Here is a 25,898-nt window from a genome sequence, read left to right as displayed (position 1 = left end):
GCCAGCGGACACTATCAAACTAAATTGGCAGCAGATTTTAGGGAATGAATGTGTGTCGTCTAAAACTAAAAAAGCATGTAACTGTTTGTCTTCTGCATGGTCATCCAAACTTAATTTGTCATAAAGTCAGGTTTTACTCATCAGCAGAACTTGCTGCGCTGGGTAGCGAGTCCTGCTGCCTCGGGCAGGATTTCTTCTCAGTTTCCACTCTTCCTACTCTCGGTTCTTAACTGTCCTTGTTTACACCAGTTTCTGTATGAGGTTTGCCTAATCTTGCTCGTGCAGAAAATACCATTCCAGGTGCAGCCTGCTGGGGTTCTTCCATACTCAACACACATAGGGTTGTTTTTTTTAAGATTATTTATTTAAGTGTCTATTGTATTTTATTGTAACAGACCTTAGTTTGCCAGTGTTGCCCATTACGCAGGGATAGGGAGGGCTATTTCTGTCTCCTTAAATCTAAAGCCTTTTTAACAAAATCTGTTTTAATTCAAAAGAGGGTTTAAGTTGGGTTTTACTACCTTATTTACGTGTGTTGGATCCCTTTTTTTTTTCCTCACCACCCCCTTAAGATCAAAACTTGTAATGAGACCTGGAAAAATAACTTGCACTGCATAGCTAGAAATTGGATTTCCTCCACTTAGGGCACTAATGATCAGTTGTATACATGGAGTTACTCTGCTGGCCTGTTGTTAGCCTGACTTGAAGTAACAAGCTCGTGTGTGTTTTTTGTAAAATCTGTAAATAGCACATGACCAAATTGAACATATTGTATAGAACTATTTTTATTTTAATGTGGCACTAACCACCTTCATTATTACGGTAAATGTTAAAGCATGTTTTCAAATTCAGTCCTGTATCAACAACGTGTAAGTCATTAACAGTCCTAACTGTGGTGTTTTTCTCCAATGCCTTCCAACTTTCATCGACTAAAGTGAGTATTTCTCTTCCATTTCACCATGCCAGTGGTGACTTGCTGTAAAATAGCGTATGCTGTATACATGTTGAAGAATAAATAGTAATTTACTTCATTCCCATGCTGTGTTTTGTCAAACTCTGCTGTGCTACATTATTATCACCACTTTAGACTCTTGTTTTGTGGTCTGAAGCTCAAATTACTGATTCTAAAGGCAAAGCACTTGGCTTTTGGTTTAGTGTATTTTAGGTCTTGTTTTATAGCACCCGGGGGCCTTAATGCCCCAAGATGTTGCAGCTTTTGGTCTTAAGTTTGAGATAAAATTGGACAAATCTGTAACTTAAGACAGCAACAGCTGTTCACATGAATGTTTAGTGTCCAAAACACTCTGGTACTTGTGGTCAGGTGCGGGTTTACTCCAAGGCTTTTTCCTGCTCTGCAATAGGGGCTGCCCATGAGCTGCCCACCCTTCCCCAGGCTCTGGTGTCTGCAGTGCTGCTCTCTGCAAAAACAGCTGCTTTATTTTCCAGTGAGTGGAAACACTCTGTACAGTGGTCATATGAAAAGACAACAGTCGCAGCTTAACGGGATAGTCTTGGAAAATTGTCCTGGGGTCACTGTGTCTTTGTAGCTGAGCAACTGCTGGGTTATCTTTTGCTGGCTTAGTCTGCTTTAATAACCAAATTCAAACAGATTTGATTCCTCAGAGAGGAAAATGATAGTTAAGAGCTATGTTCTGTTGGTGCCAGCTGGAATCCAGTGAGCACAGATAATTCTCTAGGTTTTTGAGCTTTCAAATATAGATGCTAACCTCAAAATATACAGACCCTGTCTGAAATCCCACTGTGTTGTGAATACTCACTGTTTATATAAACTATGATTTGGTTAAGTTGATGCTGAAGTGACTCAGGTAGGGGAGCTGGACCTGATGATGTAGTAGGTGTGTTGCTGAACTGTAGGCATTTAAATCCTGTTGAACACCCTTTTTAGTGTGGAAGAACCTGTCTTTGCCAAACTAAGATTTTTTTGCGTACCACAAAACCAATGGCCAGCACCAACCATTTGCTGTATCAATAATAAATCAGCAATATGAGGTTTGTCCCTGTTTCTTGAAACAGGAAACGGATGGGTCATGACTTACAATTCCTTGAGATGAAAAGTGTGTTATTTGTTGGAAACAAATACCAGCAAGTTAGTTTTATGTGCTCGCAGCATTATTGACAAACATTTTCCAGGGCAGGAATGCCACTGAATCTCTGAATACTGGTTCTATATGAACCTCCAGAGCACCATGTTGGGCTTGTTTTAAGCAACATATCTGACTCTCACCGTGAATTCCTGTCTATTATGCCAAATAATCCTGCTATATACCCCCTTTCTCCCTGTCTCTAAGAAGGGGAAAATGACTGTCAATAAGCGGAATTCAGTCTTCAACAACTTCTCTGTTGGGTCTCTGTCAATGTTGAAGATGAATCTTAGTGCTTGTGTCTGGATTTCAGTGCTGACATCTGAGAGCTCATTCATATTGGATGTCTGAGGGCACTTGTGTTAAAGCCTTGTGTTCCTTGGAGCTGGCCTTTGGCTGGTGGGTGAATGGGGCAGCATCGGTCCCTACAGGCACCTGAGGCTACGGAGCAGTCAGGTTTTGTAAGGTGCTTCTGAAGAGCCCAAGCAATCTTAATATACTTTGGGTTTGTTTTGTTTCATTTCTCCCTAGTCTTGCTGTCCAGTTTTCCCTGCAGAAATGGAGCAATAGGGTTCCCTAAAACCAGCACTTACTTATCTTTGGTTCAGTGGCAATCATTGCTGTGTTTTCAGTACTTCTGTTTGCTGAATGTTGCAGCTATGTGCTCAATACCAGCCTTGGGTGGGCTGGACTGGCCAAATGTTAAGACCTACAGTGATGAGCTTCCTCATGGGCAACGAGTAAAGCCGCCTGCCCTGAAATCCCTGGTGATCTTGGAGCTGGGCTTAATCCTCCTCCAGTCGAGGAGGCTGTTCAAGAACAGCACAAGCCAGCTGATGGCTCAGCTTTTTCATTCTAGAAACTATAGAAATACAGTGCGAGGTGCAATGCACTGCAAGAAAATGTGTTAACTAAAAGGCTTGTCCTTAATCACACACAGAATCACATTGTGTAGATCCTGCCGTTCTCCGGCTGTCAGTCCTTTTGTCTAGAGAGGGCAAGAGAGGACTTTTCAGTTTGGAATAGACTTGCCAACATTGTGAAGTTGAAACTCCCAATTTCTTTGTTCCCCACGTATTTTTCCCTCCAGCCTCCCCACTGTACTCAGGTCATCTGGGGATAGAAACAGGTACCTCCTCTTCTAATGTGTTAGCCCGGTGAATATTTAAATAGAAGCACTTATTTAAGCAGAAGTAATTCAAAGTTACCCAGGCTTTATCTCCCACCCCATTTTTAGGAAATTACTTTATACTTATTTCTTTTTGCCCTCATCTCACTGAGCTTTTTCATCTCTGCTGTTTTCTGGATTCCTTAGTGTCCTCGTGTATTGTGATCTATCTTCTAGCATGAGAGGCGTGTGTAAAGATCATGTCAATCCTGTGATTGATGCATCTTGTGCTAGGAACACCAGGGAGGATATCAGCTTATCCTGGGCAACCAGTGGGCTTTGGGATGAGAGTAGCTCCTCCCGAATTCAGTGTTCTGTACCGTGGTCCAAATCAGAGCAAAGATGGTCAGTTTTATGTCACATATTTAGGCGGGGCTCTTCATAGTGCCTCGAGCAATTCAAGGTACGGCTACACAACAAGCTGCTCCTTTTTGCTGGCATCCAAGCAATAAAAATAGTTCATATTTGGTTTCCCAAAGTATTATTGCAAATAAGTATGAAAGAGGCTGCAGAAAAATATATACCAATCTGTCATAATGCTACAAAGCTTATGTTTGTAGGGAGACCATTTTGGAGAAGGCTAATGGTAAGGAAATGAGGTTTTAATCTGATGATAAAATGCAGTACAGCAGTCCTGTCACTGTTCAAGAACACAGCTGATGCACAGAATATCCATGGCAAACAGCTTAAAGACGGTTGAATTTGCTGAGATGAAGGGAGGTAAAACTGATATAAAGTTGTCTGTCTCTTGCACCTGTCTTGTTTACTTTTTTGCACTTCTAACCATTAACTGTTTCCCTAATCTCTGCTAATTACATCCTTAATTACATTAATACGCATTTTCAAATCTTAGCAGGAGAGCCTAAATTTAATAAAGTTGAAGCAGTGTTTTGAAGAGCCACCATCAAGTTCTAGAGAACCAGAGTACACGGTTCTTCAAGGCTGTGGCGTAGGAGTAAAGTACAAGAGTAGCTTTACTACGTTGTACTCTGCCCTTTGCCTACGCATTAATCTGTAGTTTAACGACTTGTTCAAAGCTTTCCTACTGCTGCCCAGAACAAGCTGCATAACTTGGAAAAGGGACATTGTTGGGTCACTTCGGGGCCAAACTTGCAATATAAGGCCTTGATTAGAAAAACACCCTTGATGTTCTTAACTGGAGCTCAAACCACGTAGTATGGAACTTGGAAGTAAAAATTATGAATAAGTGAGACTTTTCTTTTGCCACCAGTCAGGCAGAGAAAGGCAAAAGCCATCTAAACACGTTTGGATTCTTTTCCACTGCAGTTTTCTGTAGGAAGGGCTCACTTTGGTGATTAAGAGAGCTCTGCATTCAAAGAGTGGAGCCAGAATCTGGAGGGTTCTGGACTTTAAGAACAAAGTAACCTGAGAGTGTCCCTTTGATGACAGAGCAGCCAGTTATTGAACTTCACGTTCTTTCTTCTGTCACTGTTTATCTTAGTCTTGCTTGTATAGTGATACTCAGCATTCATCCTTTCATTAACTGATGCCTTTTCTTTCTTTCCTTTTCAGCAATACTGGAGTAATCGCTTCCTAAACAATTTTGCAGAAATGTAAGGTTGTTTTGTTGCGTGCATGTGTGTTTAGCAACACATCTACCAAAACTTCTGCATGTATCATGTGTAAAGATTCTTTGCTTTCCCTAAAACAAAACTCATTGTGTTCTCTGTGCAAGAAATGTGTGGTACCAGTAGGACTTCATTATACAGATGTACAAACGTGCAATATAGCTTACGAGTCGGAAACTCTCTCCAGAGAAGTTTGGTTTCAGTGCTGCATGGGGAAGAGTTTGTTTATCCTTGAACAAGAATTGCGGAGCTGTCAGCCAGTTTTCCATATTTCTGTATGTAAAATGTCAGTTTATACAATGTACAATATCAAAATAATGCATGCCTTCGGTTGTAGACAAATCTTTCTCTGTATTGTATCATCCCAACGAACTATAACAGCTTCTGTACAATGCTATCCTATTTATAAAATTCATTGACAGGATTACAGATGAATGTTAAACCGTAAGTCGCCAGTTCATAACTTCGGATTTTTTTATCATGCGTGCAAATCAACCTCTTTTGCACTGTAATGTAACTTATTTAAATCTAAGGCAGTAAGACAGATGTTGGTGCAATACAAAACATTGTGGTGCATTTATCTAAAAAGCAACAACCGACTTTGTCAGTTCCCACAACTGCATGTGTGACCTTTAGAAGTTGTAAATAAGATCAATTGTCTATTTACATGCTGACAGTAAGAAGCATCACACCTCTAGTTTCATTTGTATCAGGTAAAATAAATTTATTCTACAATACATACTTTGTGTGTTATTTTATGCACTTTGTTTTCCGCAGGTACATGTGTACATACTTCAGCGCTCTTATATTAATGCCAGGATGACACTTAATAGCACCAACACCTTTGCAATCTTTCCTCCTAGAACTATGCAGACGCCGGCTGCTCTCCGGCAGCGCCGACCTCGCTGCTGTGATTTCCTGTGTCCGGGGCTGCGTTGTGTGTGTTTAAGGGACACTGTTAAGTACTTTGATCACCTTTTTTTTTTTTTTTTTTTTAATTTTAATGCTCCATTCTTTGTAAAAGTCCCCTGAGAAACTTAAAATAAACATTTCTTTCCCAACTACCTCTTCATATTTTTTTTGTCATTTTTTTTGTTTTCCAAATTGCCCCAGGCTGAAGCAGCTGCTGGTGTTTCCCCCCTTCCCTGGGCAGGAGGAAGATGAGCCAAATGTCACCACAAACCACTTGCAGAGCTGCTGCCCGTGCTGGCTTGTTCATTCAGAGCAGGACCTCGGAGCGAGCATTAGGTGAGACTAAAGCATTCCAAGGGTAAAAGCTGGATTTTCCAAGTGTCCTCTAATGCTCTGCTCCAAAACACATTAACTGAGTGTTGTTTGGAGCTGAGGGATGGGGAGCATTTCTGCAGCATCAGCCAACTCCAGCACTGTGTTTTGAATTCCATGTCATGCCCCTTCACCTCCAGCCCACGATAGCGGCACGCTGCTCGCAAACAGTGATATCCAAATGAGGTGACATGTCTGAGACCCTTCAAACGCAACAGTGCGAGGTTTAAAAATATGAGGGTTGAATTCCATGGTGGGGCTGAACTGCAGACAGTGGAGGATGCGCTAGTAGATGGGGTTGAGCTGCTTGTGGCCGCTTCCTACTATGGTAGTGCTGTGAGCTCTGCTTTAACCCCTGGGCTGGGACTAGCAGAGCCCAGCTCAGCACTCAGCTGTTATCTCCAGCTCTTCCCACTGTCGTATTTTTAGCCCATCCAGCACCACTGTCACCAGCAAACCCTCAAGCTGGCCCACTGTGCACCCATTAGTGCCTCACACAGACACCAGAGCTGGATGATTAAAGTCGTTTGTTCAGAACAGTGGAAGAACCTACCCCAATTAGCACCTCCAGCCTTGCTTTAATGAGGAAGCAAGGGGAGGAAAACTCAGCTCACTTCTTTCTCAGCAGCAGGCGGCTCAAGTCCAGTTCCCCAGGCCCCTACTCGGGTGTGTTGTACCTGCAGCTCTGTGGGAAAGTGACTCCAGCTGCCCGGCTGCTCCTTTTTTCTCAACTTGCAGAAATTCTTGTTGCAGCACCGGTACCAAATGTAAAGAAATTACAATAGGAAGCCGTTAGTCAGAAAACAGCTCTCGCTCCCAGCCTGTGCCGCTGTCACAACGAGTCACATTCCATGGATGGTTTCAGCGTTTCTCTGTTCGTACAGCGCTTCACTGGAGGGCAAGCGGAGATCGAATTCATAACTTATTTTTAAACAACTTTTAAAATTATGATCTGCAAGATTAACTGATAACTAGTCAGCCAAATGAACTGCAAGCAGCACTCTGGAGTACAGCCCTGCGAAGAAAACGTGATGCTCAGTGGGCTGCTCGGTACTTGAGTGCAAGAGTGCGTGGTAAGAGATGCAGAGAAACAGCTTCATCATCCCCCTCCTCCTCACTGCAAACCCCTCAAGCATCGCAGGGATGAACCACTGCCAGCCCCAGAGGAAGGAGATGGCTCCCGTAGCTCAAGTTATTAGGGATTATAGACACATTACATCAAACTCTAATTACAGAGGGCAGAAATAGCCCTGTTTTCACATAGAGATGAGTCCGTGTGATTAGAACCCACATCCACCCTCAGGAGGGTGGGCGAGAGATGAGAAAAGCCTGTGGGGAAGGAGAAGGCAAATTTGCTTTGCAGCCTCAGCCGGGAAAAGACCCCCAGGGAAAGCCATGGACCGTGGAAGACAGAGCAGCAATCTACCCTCCGCAGAGCCCGGAGCACCTGGAGAGGCCTCAAATATTTCATCCCAACACTTTAACCATGTGGAAGCGCAGAGAAGCCTTTGGACATCAGTTTCGCAGGCTCCAGCTCTTTGCCTTATCAGGTCAAGTCACTGCCCTTTGCTTCAGTAGAGACAGTGAGAACTGAATCTATAAGATTATCACCTTATAGCTGAATCTGTAAGAATTACCCTATTCCTTCTCCTGGAGCGGCTGGCGGGGAACGTGCAGAGTGATGGGAGCACCCAGACATCTCTGTGTGAATTAGCACTTTGGGGCAGTGCCAGCTTGCACATAATCCAGCCACAGGATTTTGCTGACATCACCATCATTAAGAGGTCAAATGTACCAGTGTGGCTCCTCGGGCAGGGCGAAGAAAAGGACTTTTAGGCCGATTTTACACATGTAGGTTCGGGAGCTTTCAGTACGCAATGTGAGCTGCTCTTCACACGTCCCTCAGCCCAAAGGGACCATCCCTGTCCCCCCAGATCGACTCTGAACAGTGATCAGCCTCCAAGAGCCACTTGGTGTGTCCCGTTCAGCCTCTGAGGCAGAGAAGCCGCCATCATTAACCAAAATCAAGTCCAGAAACACCACCACAAGCCCCAAATCCGATATGCACAGGCTGTTACAAACCCCCTGCTATTTATGCAAGTGGCAGTCAGTTTTTCCTACCGAGGCAGGCAGGGGGGAGATAACATCAGCAGCTAAAAACAATGGAGCTGCACCCAGCTCATGCCTTCGTAACCGAGTCACGCAGCCCAGCACACCATGATTGCAAAACCCCAGCGTTCTGATCTCGCACCCGGGCAGGACACCCCGGGCACACATCAGGACTTAAGAGACGTTTCTCCTGTCACTGCCCTTCGCTGTCACTTAAGCACTAATGCTGACCTATGGTTTAGCTGCGAGCCTGACCCACACCAGGCAAACCATGGGCAGGAAAGCTCCCACCACCGCTTAAATCAGCAAATGTCTGTCCTTTCCTTTCCTGGACTAACAACCTCACTGTCCACAGCCGGGCTGACCCAGGGCTGCCATCCCAACAACAATTCCTGGTAGAGCTCTTCAGCTTTCCGGGGATTCCTGCTGAATATTCATCCCCTCACCATGCTGCGAACAGCAATCCCAGTCCTGTTTGGCAGTGGCTGCTTTGTTGTGGCCACAGCTCACCTTTGGCTATAAGTTATGAGTACTGAGTCCTGTACCATTGTAAAATCTAAGCCTCTGGTGTGTGGGCACTGTCAGTGTCTCAGGACATCCCACCGAGGGGCTTGACACCTTCAGTGAGCTGACAGCACAAGAACCCAGGCCCCAGCCACCCCCTGCACCCACAAACCACCCGTCAGGTGCTGGAAATTTCAGCTTCAACCAGAGAAAACGGACCCACCACGGGTTGATTTCCAAACCCCACGCTGCTCCTGCTCGCAGCTCCCAAACCTCTCCTGGATCAAAAAGACACTCAGAAGGGAATTGCTGTAGCATCGACTCAACCTCCGCTCCGTCAGACAGGGCACGCAAACCACAGGTGGCCCGTCAGAAACCAAGGCCAAGTTTCCAAAGCACCCAGAACCTGCTTTAACAAGTTCTTTGCTGCCCAGCGTTACGGAACCTCCCCGAGCAGCAACACCGACACTTCTACCCACACCTCAGCTTTGCGTCAACCAGATTCTGCAGTAAAACGGCAAAAAGGTGTACGTGACGTGCCCAAAAGAGCCTGGGGAATGACTGTGGGCGCTGCACGGCTCCAGATGGACATCAGCTCGTGGAACTAACCCAGAGAATGGCCCCTGCTGCCAGTGGGGAACCAGGCGCTCATTCCCTTGGTCTGGGTTGAAGGACAGAGTGAATAAAGGTGTTGAAGTGAAATTCAAGCACCTAAAAATCGAAATCCTGAACTCCTTTCTCAAGCTGACGCTGACCCTGCAGCACACAGACTTGCCAGGGTACTGCTCTCTTCTTCTGGGAAATTGCCTGAACTCCTGAAATCACTTTTCTGCATCTACTCAGAGCTGCAATGGGAGGACCAGCTCAGCATTTAGCTCTTCCCTACACCTTAATCAGGTTCCGTGTGCTCATTAGGGAGGTCTCTGCGTAAACCAGAAGGGCTTTTATCCAACAGATGCACAACAAACAACGTCCAGCCTTTCACCAAATGGAGCTGCCTAATGGGATTAAGAGCTCCCCTCCCCAGCTGCATGGCAGGCGATCTTCAGACCCAAACCAAACCCTTTTGATGAAGAAACCACAGCAAAATCAACTGTGATGCACTTGAGTTTTGCTGGGTACTGCATAAAGGCGCATACATTTACTAACGGGCAGTACTGAAAACGTATTAGCCAGACTGTGCTAGTTAAGCCCTGCCTAAGGCTATTTACTTTGAAATCAGGTTTATACTGAGTTCAAGCCCACCTAAGGCCACTAAATTTAAGACCACTGGAGACTGCACTGATTTAGATCTATTTTTTCAAGAGATATTTGGTTATGGTGTGTTTGTGTAAGTTGAAATTACAATGGTAGACGCAGCCTTTGAGATTTCCTTAGAGCCGAGGTCTAAGTGAGGAAATGAGGTTTGCTGAACAAGAAATACTCCCGGCTTCTGCCCTGGATGCACCAGTTTCCACATCACTGAGCTCCTGAAAAGCACGGAGGGAAGAATCGCCACACAAAAACAGGCGTAATGAGGAAGATTCTTACTGAAAGCAGGGGGGAAAGTCTTAGTTAATCAAAAATCTCTCTATAATCAGCAATAACAGAAAAGAAAAAGGCACCTCAGACAGAAAATGCTGACATTGGCCAGTAGTCCTCAGCTCCTTCTGTCATCTCTGCTTCACAACCCTTGGATTCCCCAGGTCTGCAAATCAGAATCAGAAATGCAGCCGAGATGTCGGGTGTTGTCAGACATTGCTGCTAAACTCTGGGATATTAAGTCTTTTAGCCCTTCCCCAAGTCTTTGTGAGGTCTGAAGAAATTCTGTCCCTTCGCATCGCTTCTGTGTCTTTCCTACTGCAAAGTAGGAGAGAATTAGAACTTAACTAATGACATCTGTGATTCAAATTCAAGGATTTCAAGCAAAATGGGCAGCTTCCCCACACAATGGGATGGAAGTGGTCTTTTTCCTCGCCTGCAAACCGCCCCACTTTGTGGACCGTCCACCGAGGGTCTGAAACTGCCTGAACTCCAGTTTTTGGCTTTGCAATCTTTTCTTCTAGGGAGCTCGGCACACAATTGAGGGAATGAGGTCAGCCGCTCATTAGGGGCTAATTGTGACATTCCCTGGACTAGAATCCCAGTAACTCAATTTGAGAGCACAAGATCTTTGCAAAACCAGAGATCACATTCTAAAATTAGAGCGCTAATGAAGGCTCATTAATAGGCAAGAAGAATCCCTGTAGGATTCAGGAGCTCATGCTAAATACATCTGTCTGTACAATCTCAAATGCGCTCGACACGGACGGTACCTCACCCACTGTACGACTGTGAGCAGGGACGACACACGAGTTACATCCCATCGGGTACTTACAGAGGCTTTATTTGCAGCATCTGACTGAATTGTCACTTTCAATAAGGAGCCACGTTCTCAGCAAAACAAAGCGGTGAGGACACAGCTGTTTTACAGCTCTCATAAGTTGATTGGATGTGTCCCGGGGCTGGTTTGCTAAAGCCACACTTAAGCACACTGATGTTTTCTTTGCTCATCGTGGAGCCGTTTCCCCTCCGTGCTAGAAGGAAAGATTATCAGGTGATCTACAAACACACGACAGGATGGTTTGAGTGAAACCGTGTTCTCCGGTTTCCTGCTTTGTGTAAATGTTTCAGTGATTTCCAGTGATTTCCAGTGATGCCATTAACGACCTATTTAAAGCAATTATTAGAATAGCTGAGCAGCTCACAAAATATACATCACGTACCTCATATATTTCTCTAATTGAAATTAAATATGTCCTTTCTTTAGTTTAATACCATCAAGAACCCCGGTCTTCCATCCGTGACCGGTTTGAATACAACCAGAAAGGTGATGGAGCCACCGGCTTTCAGACACCGAACACAATCTGATCAATGCTCCAGTGTGAGGAGAAAACAACTCTTTTTTAAAGATGCTTTGAATTTGCTTGCACAGGTATATTTCTTTCCTTCTTTTATGAAAGACACGCAACGAGCTGAAATCTGCAAAAACAATTGTGGTTTAGCCATGGTTTACTACTAGATTTAAGTTACGGTTGCACTTGATGATCTCATGGGTCTCTCCCAACCAAAACGGTTCTATGATTCGATGTCTATTGCTACTATCTTCCAGATTTATTGAGATTAAAAGCCTTTGGTAAATACTCCAGTTTTCTTCCAACATGATTTTTAGCACTTCTTAATATTGTACAGCTCTGTTTGATGAATGGGGCTCCCCTAAAACATCCTGAAAGCAAAGTAAATGTAAGGCAGATAAACTTATTTTTTAAAAAAGTAAGATAGACACACATATTTTAAAAACACATTCTAAAAAGCACGGCAAAAATAAGCAAGCATTTTGATGTATGTCCAGTGGCTAAAAACCTTTGTAGCCGCAGATACCCTTTTGAATCAGCTTTCCAATGAAAAATCATAACAAAACAATGCAATAATGCCCGAGCTCCGAACAGCAGGGTGGAGGGGGCGGAGCCACGGCAGAGGGGGCGTGGCCACGGGCGGCGGCAGTCCGAGCTTTTCCGGCAGACCCCGAAGTTGTCGGTTCTTTTCCGCCTTTGTTGCAAAGATGAAAACTCGACTCCAACCCGGGCCACTCTGCACCGTTTCAGCCCCTTCCTCCCCTCACCCCCAGAGATCATCATGTTCCCATTGCTACTGAGCACATGGGAGGAACAACAAAGCCTCAAAAATAACTTATAGGAATCTGGACCACATCAAGGGAATTGTGGTGGTAGCAGGAGCAAGAACAGTCGGTAAAAGGCTTTAGTCAGAGGATTGCAGGAGAAATATCATCCACAACAGGAACACTCATGCACTGCAAGGCCTTGGGCCAGATCCTGTTCTTCCCTCTCTTCTCCCATTGCTCAGCTGCACCCTCGCCCTTGGTTTCGAAGTCTATTTACAAAAAAACAAACACCAACAAAGACCTTTGTTACTGCAAAAGTCATAGTTTATGTTCTCCAAAGGAGAGCAGCCCCAGGGGGGTGCTCAAATGCCCACACAAGCGGCAGGAGGAGCGGCTGTCACTGCATGCCGAACCACTGCTCCTGGTCTGCCCACTGCGCCGCTTCACTGTCACTGCCTTCCAGGTCCCCCTCCTCCCCGCTGCCCTCCATGTCATCCACGTCTTCTTCCTGGGTTGCATCCGTGGGACTTTCCTCTTTTTCCATCTTCTGCATTCCTTCGAGAGACTTCTGATCATTTGGATCCAAACTAAGGAAAGTAAGAAAAAGAAAGCATTGCCTTAAACCTTTTTTTTCCCTTATATTAGTGACATATTGTCATAAAACACACACACACACAACCACAACAGAAAACCAAAAACCAAACCAACAACAACCAAAGCCCCCTCATCTTGTTGTCTGCACTTGCTGTTTAACATCAAGAAGTTCAGTTTAGTAGATCACTTCAGGCTGACTGTAACACTGAGTATTAAATCTTTATAGAAAACTATTTTGATCTCCAAGAATGTGCTTAACCTCACACTCTTCCAGGCAATTCTAATTCTAGAGTAACATGAAAGCAGTACAAATTTAAATGACTATGACTAAATATATTGTATGCAAGGACAAAAAAGCTAACCCATTTAAGCTACAGAAGCTTATGGTAGACATAATGTGCTAGAATTAAGGTAAATTTATTAAAATGAAAACATGGTAACACCCCAAGATAACATTCAGGTTATGTTAAATTGAATCACGCTATTAAAATTTACTTAATAGTTCATTTTTATAGAGCCCCTTTAAGTCTAAAAGAATGGATCTTATTGTGCCCGACTACATAATAATGAGAAATAAATCCATGCCTTACTCCTTTCGTCTGTCAAGGAATCGCACACCTAGTGACATGCTCAGCATCAGTGCAGACCTTAGATTTCGCACTTCTCAGTTCAAAGCCTTACGGCCAAGTAATTCACTAACAGGACATCAATTGTTTAAGAGAAAAAAAAATGTAAAGCTACTTCTGCTTACGTCCTAATCAATTAGAGGCTCAACTTTTTACTTTAGTTAAGTTGGTGATTGTTTCTTTTAACTACAGTGCAATTGCGGAGCCTTTGCTTTACCTGAGGGCGATGCTGTACTGGTCCATGGCTTCCTGGTACTCATTGACAGCCACCAGGAAGTCTCCCAGGATGCGGTGCAGAACACAGTCGCTCTGATTAGCCAGCGCGTTCCTCAGCAGAGCAATTCCATCCTCGTACTTCTGTTCTCTACCTGTTTATATACAAAGCTACGGTTTTAGTTAATACTTTACATAAGTCTATTAAAAGTCAGAGTGTACACAAAGAGCCATCATCACACATGACTATTTCTTCCTTCAGAACTGCTGGTGTGGGGGACAGTAGCAAGATACTTTTTGCAAGATTAACTCTAAATTATAGGTTTTATTACAATAACTGCAACGCTCAGGATAACATATCCTTTGAAGTCAAAACAGTTTTAAGTGCTGGTGTAATATCCACTGCTAGATGGAATTAATTCATGTGATTTTTTCCTTCAGGATAGAACTGATAAATCCCTGGGCTGTTAACATTGCTCTAACATTCTTCACATCAATGAGGCTGCAGAACACTCTTCCATGTAAAACATTACACTTTAAATAAGTCAACATGGGGGAAAAAAACAAAGGAACTTACTAAGAAGTTCTGCTTTCTTCACCACAGCTTTAATGTAATCAGGCCTTTGCATTAGTGCTTTGTCCAGTAACGTTTTTGCTTTTTCCTGCGTGACTGGCTCTTCGAGACAGACTGTTGCTAACAGAGTGAGTGTCTGTGCATTTGCTCCCAGAGTTTTATACACGTTATTTGCCATCACCATGGCTTCACGGATACTGTTGGATGCCAGGTAACATTCGATGAGACCTGATGATATAAAAAAAGACAACAATTCAATTTTTGAGTGAGCGCTACAGACAATCAACCCCTCCTCAATCATCTGCACTTCATAGCGACCAAACTCCAAACATCTGACACTCCAATTAGCAAATACAGATTGCAAAATATGTCAAAGAAACTCACAGATAGGGAAACTTGGACACAAATATTAAAATGGCACAGGGTTCTACACAAAACCTAAGAAAAAGGCAGGAGGTGGACGAGCATCTCCCAGGACCAACATCTGACAAAAGACTAAGGTGTGACAGGTTACGGGTTTCTCCGGTAATTGCAAGTGAAACAAAAACTATTAAAACAAACATAAACCTGCATGACAGTATTTCTAAGTCCATGCTTTTCACATTAGCAGGGAATCCACAGCACTGCGCCCACCACACAGCAGCAGATATGGAACTGGAGTAGCCAAGAAAATCAGATTAGCACTCTCCATTTTGCATAAATGAACAAGTAGAAAACAAACCAAAATTTCACTCACCTTCATAGCAATCCAGCCTGCAAGGCGCAAGACGAATTGCTTCACGAAAATGTATAATTGCTTCCTGGACTCGGCCCATATTCCTGAGGGCAGCTCCTTTCAGCAGGAGAGCTTGAACACTGTTACTATTCAGCTGGATAGCTTTGGCTCCTAAATATAAGGCACGAGAGTATCGTTTACTGTAGAAACTATGACACCTATGGAAAGACAAGAGGGATTGTAAACATACTGCCTGAGCACATTCATTGAGGTTTAACAGCAGAAGGAAGAGAAGAAGAAGAAAAAAAAATGACAGACAACTGCTGAACTCTTTAATTCGAAGTTAAGAATATATATTCAGGGAAAAAAACACTTTGTCGGGAGTTTAAAGAAAAAAGCAGTGTAAATGTTAACTGTTACAGCTATTTAATATATCATTGTTGTTGCACAGGGGTGGTAACGAGTAGGTTTAAACACATAGAAAACAACCAAAAGAGATATTTTTGGATAGCTAATTTAAGTTACCCAAAGAACAGGGTAAGATAGAAAACCACCTTCTGAACAAAAAAGCTGAATCCACTGTATCGACTGTAATCCACCACGTGCAGAAAGAATTGAGGTAAGAAAGGAAAGAAAACAACTTACCCAGATACCACCCAGGGTTCTGCATGTTGGTCAGAAATATTGAAGAGACGGCAGCCCAAGTTCTCCACGTCCTCTAATCGACCTTCACGTGCCAATAAATAACCATATACATCCATTCCTAATGTGAAACATGCGGAGATCACTCATCAAGAAATGGCAAAGTCATTCACAACAGGAAAAAACAAATCCACAAAAACCTACTTTAAACAGTGTAAGTACCAGTAACTATTCAAGATACACAGCTTCTGAATGTGAATTCTGAACTGAAAGGCAGGTACAATACACAACATTCCACTCTAATGTCACTCATCAGATCATTATACCGGCTAAACTTTCTTTTAGGATTTACTCACCTTTTATTAGGTAAGGATCCAGCATTTGTGCTTGTTCAAATTTCAGAATAGAGTTTTTATTATCTCCAGCTCTGAAATACAGGTCTGCTAAGCTCCCCAGCAAGTCTACGTTATCCCTCAGCAATGACTTTTTCTCTAAAGAGCTTTAAGAGAAAAAAAGTCCCTGTTATTTGTATAATGCCACTTTAAATAGAATTACATATAAATGTTAATATATTATTTGATTACACTATCCTCTTTGAACTCTTACCAAATGGTATTTATTGCTCTTGTGTTATCTCCAGTATGCACAAAAGCGTACGCCTTGATCCACATGGAAAGCCAGTCCAGGTTGGGAATACTCTGAATTATGTTGATGGTCATAGAGGCCACTTCTGCACCTTTCACCGACAGCGAGAGCAAACCTATTCAGAACAGTAAACACATCCAGTTCAGCCACCATGAACTGCTTTTAATGCAAATTAATTGTCTGAGGACCAGAACCTTCATCCCTTGACAAGCATAAACAAGCAGCTTGTTACAGCGTTTTTTATAATTTGCATAATGTAGCTGTTACATATTACATGCAAGTAAAAGACAGTTACCTACTCCCACACATAATTCAAATTGTAATACTGTTTAATACTGGAACACTTACAGTGTGCAGACACCTACCTAGTATGGCATCAAGCGCTAATGGGCACTGCCTCAGCACTTCTTTGTAGCTCGTTACAGATGAGCGTTCTTGACCCGCCTTCTTGTACAGATTTGCCAACATCATATTGATCTACAAGTGACAGAAATGTTGGGAGAGTCAAGCATGAGAAAGGAGAAAGCGTCACTGGGAAAGGTCACAACTTTGTCTTAAGGAACACCTGCCTCCTGTTCTGGGCAGAGACAAAATCACCTGCCCTTCTTCTGAGAACACTGTGATGTATCATATAGTATAAAATCAAAACTGCTGCTTCTCTCTGAGCCCAAAGATAAAATTTACATTCTTTTGTATTTGCACAGTGCGTCTTGAAATCTCAGTGCTGTGCATACACAAAGTCAAAAGATGGGCAAGTGGTTATATACAATGCCAAGAAGGACCCATATATCCCTTACACAACCTTCTTTCAGCTGACCTCTCCACAGCAATGGGATTCTTGGGGAGAATCGGCTTTGGAAGGCAGAGAAAGTTTCCACTCAGCTTCTGAATGAAGTCATGATTGATGAAAAAACAGAAATTATTTGAGCTCTACTCAACATAAGCAGCTGGTTTCTGTTACAATATACAATGTCATTATACCTACAGGCTACATTCAGACACTTGGCTGTAGATTCAAGATGTGCTGACCAAGCACTTGTGACAAAAGTCTGCCAGAACTCACCTTTGGGGTCCTCTGTCTGGAAGGAATCCCATCAAGAATAGCAATGGCGTCTTTATCTTGCTTTAGCATTGTGTAACATTCAGCCATTTTATATTTCACTTCAATTTCAGATGGTAAACACTGCAATAAAATACAAACTTTAAACTACAATGTTGTTTTAGTCAAGTGAAAACAATGGATAATGTTTCCTTGTTAAATTCTTACACTATGCTGAACAAATCTAGTGTAACAAAGTTAACAAAGCAAACTACTGCCAGCTCACAACGATCCTGTCTTCAAGCAAAGAGCATGAACAAAAAAATCCCATGTTTGAGACTATATTAAGTTATTCATTAGAAAACACACTGGTATTTTCAAAATAAATTAGCCTGAAAATTCAGGTTTATTGGACATTATAAATCCACAATTAAATGCTATAATATAGAGTCAGCAATATCAATTGTAAGGGGGAACGTGATCATGTTATGCAGCACGAGTCAATTTTTAAATACCTGGCTTTGGGGAGTTGAGGCAGCATTCCCAGTAGAAGGTCTTACTTTTGAAGTTTTACTTAGTGCTTTTTTCTGCTGCAAGGCCATTGTATACTTACTGACAGCATTTCTATATTCTTTATCATGGAAGAGAGAGTCTGCATGATACACAAGGAGCTGGTATTTCTGAGATGGTGAAAACAGTTCCCTAAAAGAAATGTAAATACAGAGGCTGAGATCAGCTAACTGCAGAAGGACAAAAACCTCACAACCCCAAAGTATCTGTAGCTTCAATTGGATTCAACTTCCAATTGCTGCTTCTCTACTACATCGCGAGGACCCCTGGGTAGCAGGTACCAGCACCTGACAAAGGGATTATCTCACCAATTTCTTTTATCTGTATACAAACAAACGCAATATCCGCTCCGACACCTCTTCAGTAACAACAGCTTCTGTTCAGCTGCTTGGCCACTGCTGCCTCCATCCTCCCCATAACAAACCACATGTTGTCAACATCTATTAAAGCACATTTTGTTTGAATGGACTCGAGTTTACAAGGTAACCCAGTTCCTTGTATAACTATGCTGGTCCTAATCCACATTCCTACATTTTACAATCCCCCTTCCTAACACTGCCCGTGTGTTTGCAGAAGTGATAAGAGTCAGGGTATCGGAATGGGATTCTGGCTTCAATTAGTACCTCAAAACCCATCCAAAGAAGAGCTGTGACCTGCACAGAGCATCCTGGGAAGGAGAAAATCACCCCAGCTCTACCAGGCCGCTCATGCCGAGCCCCTCGGTGCTGACAGAAATTCACCCCCGGGCCGGGACCGGCGCCCGGGACCCGCACGGCACAGCCCGGCAGCAGGGGCGGCTGCACAGGCGGGCCTTGCTCCTGCCCGGTCCGTAACGCACCCCCCGGCACCCTGCGAGCTCCGCCTGGCGAGTTCCCCCCTCAGCCCTGTCAGCCCCCGGGCGGCCACTCACGGGTTATTGCCGCTCATCGTGAGGAGCAGCCCGCTGAGGAGCCGCACGTTGGAGTGGAGCCCGGCGGCCGCCATCTCCCGTACGTGCTCCACCACGCTCATGCTGGCGGCGGGGAGGCGCGGGGCGGGAGGGACGGGCGGCGAACAGGAAGCGAACGGCGACCGGGGAGCGAGCGGCGCCGCCGGCCGCCGCCACTCCGAAATGGCGCCACCGGGGGGACCTCGCACGCCGCCGCCTGCAGGCGTCCGCCACACTGCCTCCATGGCGGGCGCGCGGCGCGGCAGGCGCGCGGTAGGGCAGCCCGAGGGGGGGTGGCGCCGCGCGAGGTCCCCGGCAGCTTCGCGCCTGCGCAGTGACGGGTGCCGGCCGCCGCAGCCGCTCGGCGGGAGGGGACTCGGGTTCTTTGACAGGGTTTGAGGAATCATTTTCCGCCTCAGTGTCGTTTTATGGAAGAGACGTACTCTCTGTGTCTGCACCTCTCTTGAGTCTGGCCCTTTTTCTCCTGAGACCATTATCTGCTGGTTGTGGCAGCTAAACCTGACTGAAGCATCGGGGACATCGAAGCTCCTGCCCATAAAAATAGGTAACTGAGGTGAAAGACTCTTCAAAACCTACCTTTTGTCTGGGCCACAGACAGGGGAAATGCCTCACAAGGCGTAGACCGAGAGTTGAACCATAACCTTTTTTTTTTTCCCTCTTTTATTACAAAAAGAATGCAGAACACAGCTATCATATTATTACTATAAATGAATTCAGTAGGAGCTTTCAGTTTGAATGTGCCATCACTGGTGCTTGGAGAGGAATTCACCTCGACAGGCTAACGCACCATCGCCAGCACGGGGCTTCAAACAAAAAGCGCGTTGGTGCTGGATGGTGACAACAAAACAAGGATTGCTACAAAGAGAGAACTTGGAATAAACCCAATTTGGACTGCGGTGCTTCAAGGAGCCATCACACTGGTCAAAACAGTCCTGGTTTTTGCCGGTGTGGTGTGATGGCTGTGTCGGACGGTACCGGCTGTGTCACCCTCCAGAGGCATTTCAGTGCGATGGGGCGCTGCTCTGTGAAGGCAGGCTGGCTAAACCAGGTATGTTGCTGCGAACTACAGCCACTATATAAATCACCCGTTTTCAGTGCGAATGATTCGCTTCCTACTGATAGCCATTACACAATAATGATAGTCTTGTCACAAAAACAACACCAGAAGTCTCACTTTTTAAAGGCTGTCCATAAGACATAAAGCAGTTACCACATTCATTACAAGCTAAGTTTATTGAAAACAAGGTAAAAATCACAGCACTTAACAACACAGCGTGACGGGTCCGTTTTCCATGGACACCCAAAACTGAGACTCCAGCCAGTAGAGCAATTAGGCAGCTCCATCTGCCCCACAGGCATGGCTGTTTCTTCTCTTTAAATACAAGCCCTGTTTTAAATACTAGCTGTAGCCACCAATAACAAAGCAGCCTGCATCTGAAACAGCATGCTAGAAATTACTTATTAAGCACCAGCTTAATAATATTTGCTTACACTAAAATTATCTTTTTGCTCTCCCTCCCTTTACCCCTCATTGCCTGGTTTGTATTGTTTGGGTTTTTTTCTTCCTAAGCACTTAATTCTTCGTTGGTACAAAATGTATCCAAAACAAAGGCAAAACACTTTATACACCTTGCTGTGGAAATGTTTAATGTTGTTGCTGCTTTGCCTCTTCACTGGCCAGGACCTGACAGACTCTTGTTCATGAACTGTCTCTTCACAAAGCAGATCCACCACTGCACAAGGAAGTATAAAATCAGAAATTATGTAAAAACAGTTCCCATGAGATATACAAAATAGTGACCTCAAGGTATTCAACCCCTGACAAATAAATGTTAAGTCTCTGGTTTTGCATGTGATGTTTTCCACACTGGTTTCTACTGGAATTTAGAACAAGAGGACAGAAATGGACCCAATGAATTTATAATATAGGACTCTGAATTAAAGTGTAACATTCTACTTTCTATTATTTCAATACTTTTTTACTGTTTATTCCAATATAACTCTAAACAAGGGATAGATCAGAAAGCTATGACTTTGAAAAGAAATTAGCCTAAATAACTACAATTTTAAACGCAGCCACATTTGCACATGAAACATCTTAACACTCAGGAGGTGATTCATGCATTGATTAGCTATTTTTTTTTAATCTGGATATGGCACAGAGTGGTCTACTTCAAAGAAACTATCAAATCAGAACCACGTGGGAAGATAAACAGCATCACTCGTGCATTTGAATTTCCATTTGAAAACCTGGCCAACAGCAGATGTGCAATACTTTGAAGAGTTGAACCAGACACCACTTATTACTGCTCTGCTTTTTAGAGTAACCCAAATTGGCACTGGCTGCCTTACCACGTTACAGATTAAATTTATTGATAACTTGCAGCCTGCTCTTCCCTCGCCTTGTACAACCAGAGAAGCTTGTGCCAAAGTTACCCACACCTGATCCCTCACCCCATCATCTCACTTCTCCCCACACATTTCTGAAAAAAAAACCACACCAAGCCTCTCATTAAATCCACAATGACAACACTGAACTCTTACCTTACTAGGCTTGTCGCTCTGCGGATCAAATACTTTTTCACAAAGGCGCAGACCAGTTTCTTGCCGCAGCTGCTGCAGGTAGGCCCTCATCACCTCTGAAACACAGCGCAGGAAAGAACGCGGTAAACTGAGGCAGCGCCAAACCAAGCTGAATTTCGCAGCAAAGTGTTTATGTGATTTCGTTGATGCAAAAGGCAGATTCAGACGCCTGTCAATTTGTTCTGTTGGATCTAAGGATCCAAGGGAGTCACTAGGCCCCTGAAGTCAGAAAATCCAGCCTCTGCTGGAAGACAGAACTGCAGATTTAGGAGATTCGGTTTTACAGGTGATTTTTCTAGCTGCAGTCACAAAAATGCAGCCAGTATGAAGCCAAGGAAGCCTTCAGAGGTCCTGGATTAGCCCTTACCTTCCTCCTGCTTGTTGACAGGTTTGGCGTAAATGGCGTTAAGCGGGAAGCCGGGCTCCCCGGGGATTGGGAAGTTGGTGATTCCCAGGGTGTACATTTCCTTCTCTCCTTGGCCTTTGGAGTTACACTGGAAGAACCACGCAAACAGTGGATTAGCAGTTAGCTGGTGGAGCATTAGACCCAAATATTTTACCAATCTGTAACGCATAAAAACTCATCACATCTCTTTGGAGATCCACGGCTTCGGATATCTGTGGCTCTGACAACCGGGACTGGGTTGAACAGGATTATTAATGCCACTGGGACAAGAATATCGGCAAACCCTTTCCTGAGTGCAATCCCCAGAACAGACTCTGTTTCCCTCCTGCACAGAAATTCACTTCTCTTACCTTTTGCAGCTTTTTCAGGCACTCAGAAATGTAGAGGGTTATGTATATCAGCGTTCTGTCGGCCTCGTTCTGCAAAACAAGAGCAAGCAGAGAGCCCAGCCACTCTTAGATTAAGGGAGACTTTCTGGAACTGATAAAAGCTTGAAACAGGAATGAGTTCAAGCCATGTTGGCCTACAGTTCCCTCATGAGAGAGAGATTTGCAATTCATGACATTTACCAAACTCTAAAAATTAGGCGGAATGAGAGTTTTTGTTCCTTAGTAGAATTATTTATTTGAAAACAAATTTATATTCACAGTACCAACCCTCCAAACAACTACTATATGCACAATATCTCAAAAAATTACCTTAATTTCATAATTTTTGAAGAAAACATTTGCTTTGAAGTAGTAGATGGCTTCATCTATAATATCTGTGTCCTTAGCTAACAAAAGAGAAATACAGAGTTAAAGACCGCACCATTATACTACATTTGGTCATAAATTTACTCACTGAAATACATAAATAAGGATAATTGGAAAGGCAAAACCTTGGTATTTGCAAAAAGCAGAAGACAGCACTATGTAACAGAAAACAGTCTTTGCTGTGTGTAACACTGGTGAGCTCAGACTGTAATATTTAAGCTTCCTACTCTTAGCTGGAACTTTAACTCCCTCCTTCTGACTTCACAAACAGCAGCAATTCAGCAGTTCCCCACTCTTCTATCGGTTGAGTAACTCAGCAGTTTTAACAGCGTAAAAGTCTTCTCAGGACACAAAAATATTTTTGAAGAAAGCATAACAACACAATCACACAAATTTCATCGTCCTCTTCAAAAAAAGGGAGAGTGAGCAGAACACATAGCGCCAAGCTTACTTGTGACCTTCACCTGCTTTTGCCACCAGCCAAGACTACTTAAATCCAGAAAAATTTCCTTTATATTTCTGAAACTGAACAGCCACGCTATGCTGTTTTCTCATTTCTGAAGCCCCCGCCCTAAAGCTCTGAATAACGTACTGCTCGTCCTTCAGCTGCAGCCCCAAAGCCTGAGTTCTCTGTAGCTAAACCTCCACTTCCTCTGAGAGCAGAGGGTTCGCACCGCCACATCCTCCCCAGAACAGCCAGACAGGAGGAACCACGAGCACAGTAACCGTAGGCTTTAAATACTGAAACAACTGATTTGAGCACAGCGCATATTTATCTGCGCATAATTATTTTCTAGGATTTGCACAGCTTCAGTATCTGAAACCTTTTTTTCCTCCTCTATAAACTGCAAAGCATTGCATTTCCAACCCTCTCGTCACTCTTGCTAGGACTGGCTTAGAGCGAATTGTCAGATAACAATGAGCAATATGCAGGCAGGTTTTCAGAGATTCTTACAAACTTACTTTCCCGAGGTGCTGGGCCTTTGAACTGGCTCCTGATGGGTAACAGCGCCATGTTCCCAATTAGCTTGGTGTCGGAGTCCATTAAAGTTGAGTGGTAAGCCTACAGATGGGTGGAAGGCTGGTTATTAATGCTACTGAAAATAGACATTTCCACATCCAATCACATCTCCCCCGTGTCTTCATCAAACAGGAGTCAGGCTCTGGTTCGTTTGTGATGTTTCCAGCAATTTTTCCTTGTATGGATAATTGCTGTTTTGTAATTAGGCCCGGATCTCAGGGTCATTCTGGTGAAGACTGGGAAGGCATCATCACTAGTACCATTTAGGTTGTGGTGCTGGGAGAGAGGATAGAACTGGTGCAGCTGGTCTGCGGGTGTTGCTGCATCTCCGGGCTGCCCAACCCCATCCTGCCCAAGCTGAGGTATTGCAGAGTCCATTGATCATTAAAAAAAGATTATATTTTATTTTCATGTCTAGCTAATATTAGATAATAATAAATAAAGCCAGGATTAACACATACACACACACTAAAAAAAAGACTTTTCTGTGCAGTATAAAACTGTCAAAGTGGAAAACAACAATAACAGGCAAACAAAACAAACCTTTCTGCATATAGCAGGTTTTTCCTGACAAGCTGATTTTTAACAACTGATGAGTGTAGTTTTAGGCACTTCTGTGCCAGGCCCCTGGGCAGCCTTCGCCTCCTCACAGCCGCGGTTTTGCAGGGGATGCAGGTGGGGGGGAATTAAGCATCCCCAGGCAGAAAAGCAGCTCATTTCCACCCAAGGAAGGTGATGTGACCGAAACCAGAGCACAGCCCAACTCTTACCCCCCCAAAACCGAGCACAGCCCAGCTCTCACCCCCCTCTCCCTGGCTGGAGCTGCGGGAGGATCCCAGGAGGGGGAGGAGGAAGAAGGGGAGGAGGAGGAAGATGAAGAGGTACAAAAAGAAGAGGAAGAGGAGGGCGCTGGCCTCGCAGCAGCCTCCTTAAACACCAATTCCCTTCTCTCAGCCGGGCTCTCCGCAGCTCCAGCCCCTTTCCTCCCCCGCGGCCAGACCCCGGCAGCAGCCGAGCCCCTTCGCCCGGCCCGGGGCCGCCCCCGCCCGCTCCGGTCTGTCCCCCTAGCCCTCCCTCCTCCCCTCCCGCCCCGGTTGCGGAGCCCTCACCGGCATGGCGAAGGGCAGGAGGCGGCTCGGCGGGGCCGGGCGGGGAGCGCAGAGCGGCCGGCAGCGCAGCTTCCTCGTCCGCCTGTGCTGCAGGAAATGAGGCAGCAGAGGCGGTGCCAGGAGAGCCCCGCACCGCCCCGGGAAGGTGCTGTGAAACCACGATGGGGGCTCGATCGCTTGGTTCCCGCTCGTGGGGTTCCCCTCATTCCGCTGCTTTTGCTGTGGCCGGCACTGCGAATAACCCTCCTGGGTGTCCCTCTGCCACCCTTCTCTTCCCCAGCCAGCCTGGCATCTCGCGTTTGCACTGGCAGAGCTGAGCTTCTGCCCAAGGGTCAGCGCTTGGCAAGAGCGCGGTTTGGGGACGCTTCACTCACCGCCGGTTTTCTCTGCTCTGTGTTCACGCTCCTGGGCATCGCTTGCTCTGACCCAATTTGCAAAGCACAGCTGGCACTTGGTGTTAGGAAACACAGAACAGGTCCAAACGTTACGTGTAGAGTGAAGCAATATTTTAAGCTCCACACTGTTGCTACTATCAGGCCATAACCTTCCGTGTGACCCAGCACTCTGAATTTGTCCCCTACTACATGACTCACACCTTGAGTAAGGGAGGAGAAATGAGGACATTTGGAAGTTGAGTCAAAGTAATCAAACTGCAGGGCTGGGGTTTGTCCTTTTGATATGCTGAAAGTGTAACTTGTCCCAAGGATGTGCCAGTCTGGACATGAGTTAAGAAAAGGAATTTACCTATCTGTTGCTGAATTCTTTGTTAATCAATACAGTTTCTGAAGTGACTGCACAAGATCATTACCAAGTTCTATTTAAGCTGATTTTCTTTCTATTAAATGTGCTGTGCTTAAGATGTTATCGATGTATAAACAACTTAAAGCCCCAGGCAAGTTGTACAAAAATCAACCTTAAACCAGCTTAAAATCTGGGCTCTTCCTAAGTGAATGTCAAAAACTCATGTTCAAGAGAGAGAGAGAGCACACACTGACCAGACTTTATCCCTTTGCCTAATTCACCCTCAGTTCATAAAGCACAATTTTAACCCTTTAGAACAA

At 44.5% G+C, this 25,898-nt stretch overlaps 2 protein-coding genes across 4 annotated transcripts; both read right to left on the bottom strand.

Moving 5' to 3' along the window:
• Window positions 1-11,109: 11,109 nt before the first annotated feature.
• Window positions 11,110-19,136, bottom strand: ANAPC7 (anaphase promoting complex subunit 7). Of its 3 annotated transcripts, none has more exons than XM_080355482.1 (11): window positions 18,925-19,136; window positions 17,960-18,146; window positions 17,469-17,588; window positions 16,771-16,882; window positions 16,367-16,520; window positions 16,117-16,259; window positions 15,764-15,881; window positions 15,140-15,336; window positions 14,407-14,631; window positions 13,834-13,984; window positions 11,110-12,983 (listed from the first exon to the last, which is right to left on the bottom strand). In XM_080355482.1, exons 1-11 carry the CDS (start codon window positions 19,023-19,025, stop codon window positions 12,794-12,796), a joined length of 1,698 nt encoding a protein of 565 aa, XP_080211608.1. In that variant the 5' UTR covers window positions 19,026-19,136; the 3' UTR covers window positions 11,110-12,793. The 3 variants fall into 3 exon arrangements, with proteins under 3 accessions (XP_080211608.1, XP_080211609.1, XP_080211610.1); XM_080355483.1 differs by having other exon boundaries at window positions 17,469-17,605; window positions 18,058-18,146; XM_080355484.1 differs by having other exon boundaries at window positions 18,058-18,146; window positions 18,925-19,063.
• Window positions 19,137-19,905: 769 nt separating this feature from the next.
• On the bottom strand, window positions 19,906-24,919 carry ARPC3 (actin related protein 2/3 complex subunit 3). The gene is made up of 7 exons (XM_080355395.1): window positions 24,838-24,919; window positions 23,671-23,770; window positions 22,651-22,727; window positions 22,303-22,371; window positions 21,914-22,040; window positions 21,508-21,602; window positions 19,906-20,696 (listed from the first exon to the last, which is right to left on the bottom strand). The coding sequence occupies exons 1-7, from the start codon at window positions 24,841-24,843 to the stop codon at window positions 20,634-20,636; spliced, it is 537 nt and encodes a 178-aa protein (XP_080211521.1). The 5' UTR covers window positions 24,844-24,919; the 3' UTR covers window positions 19,906-20,633.
• Window positions 24,920-25,898: the final 979 nt, after the last annotated feature.

This window comes from Nesoenas mayeri (assembly GCF_963082525.1).
Source record: "Nesoenas mayeri genome assembly, chromosome: 17".
Lineage (NCBI taxonomy): Eukaryota > Metazoa > Chordata > Aves > Columbiformes > Columbidae > Nesoenas > Nesoenas mayeri.
This window is presented reverse-complemented; position numbering and strand designations above follow the sequence as displayed.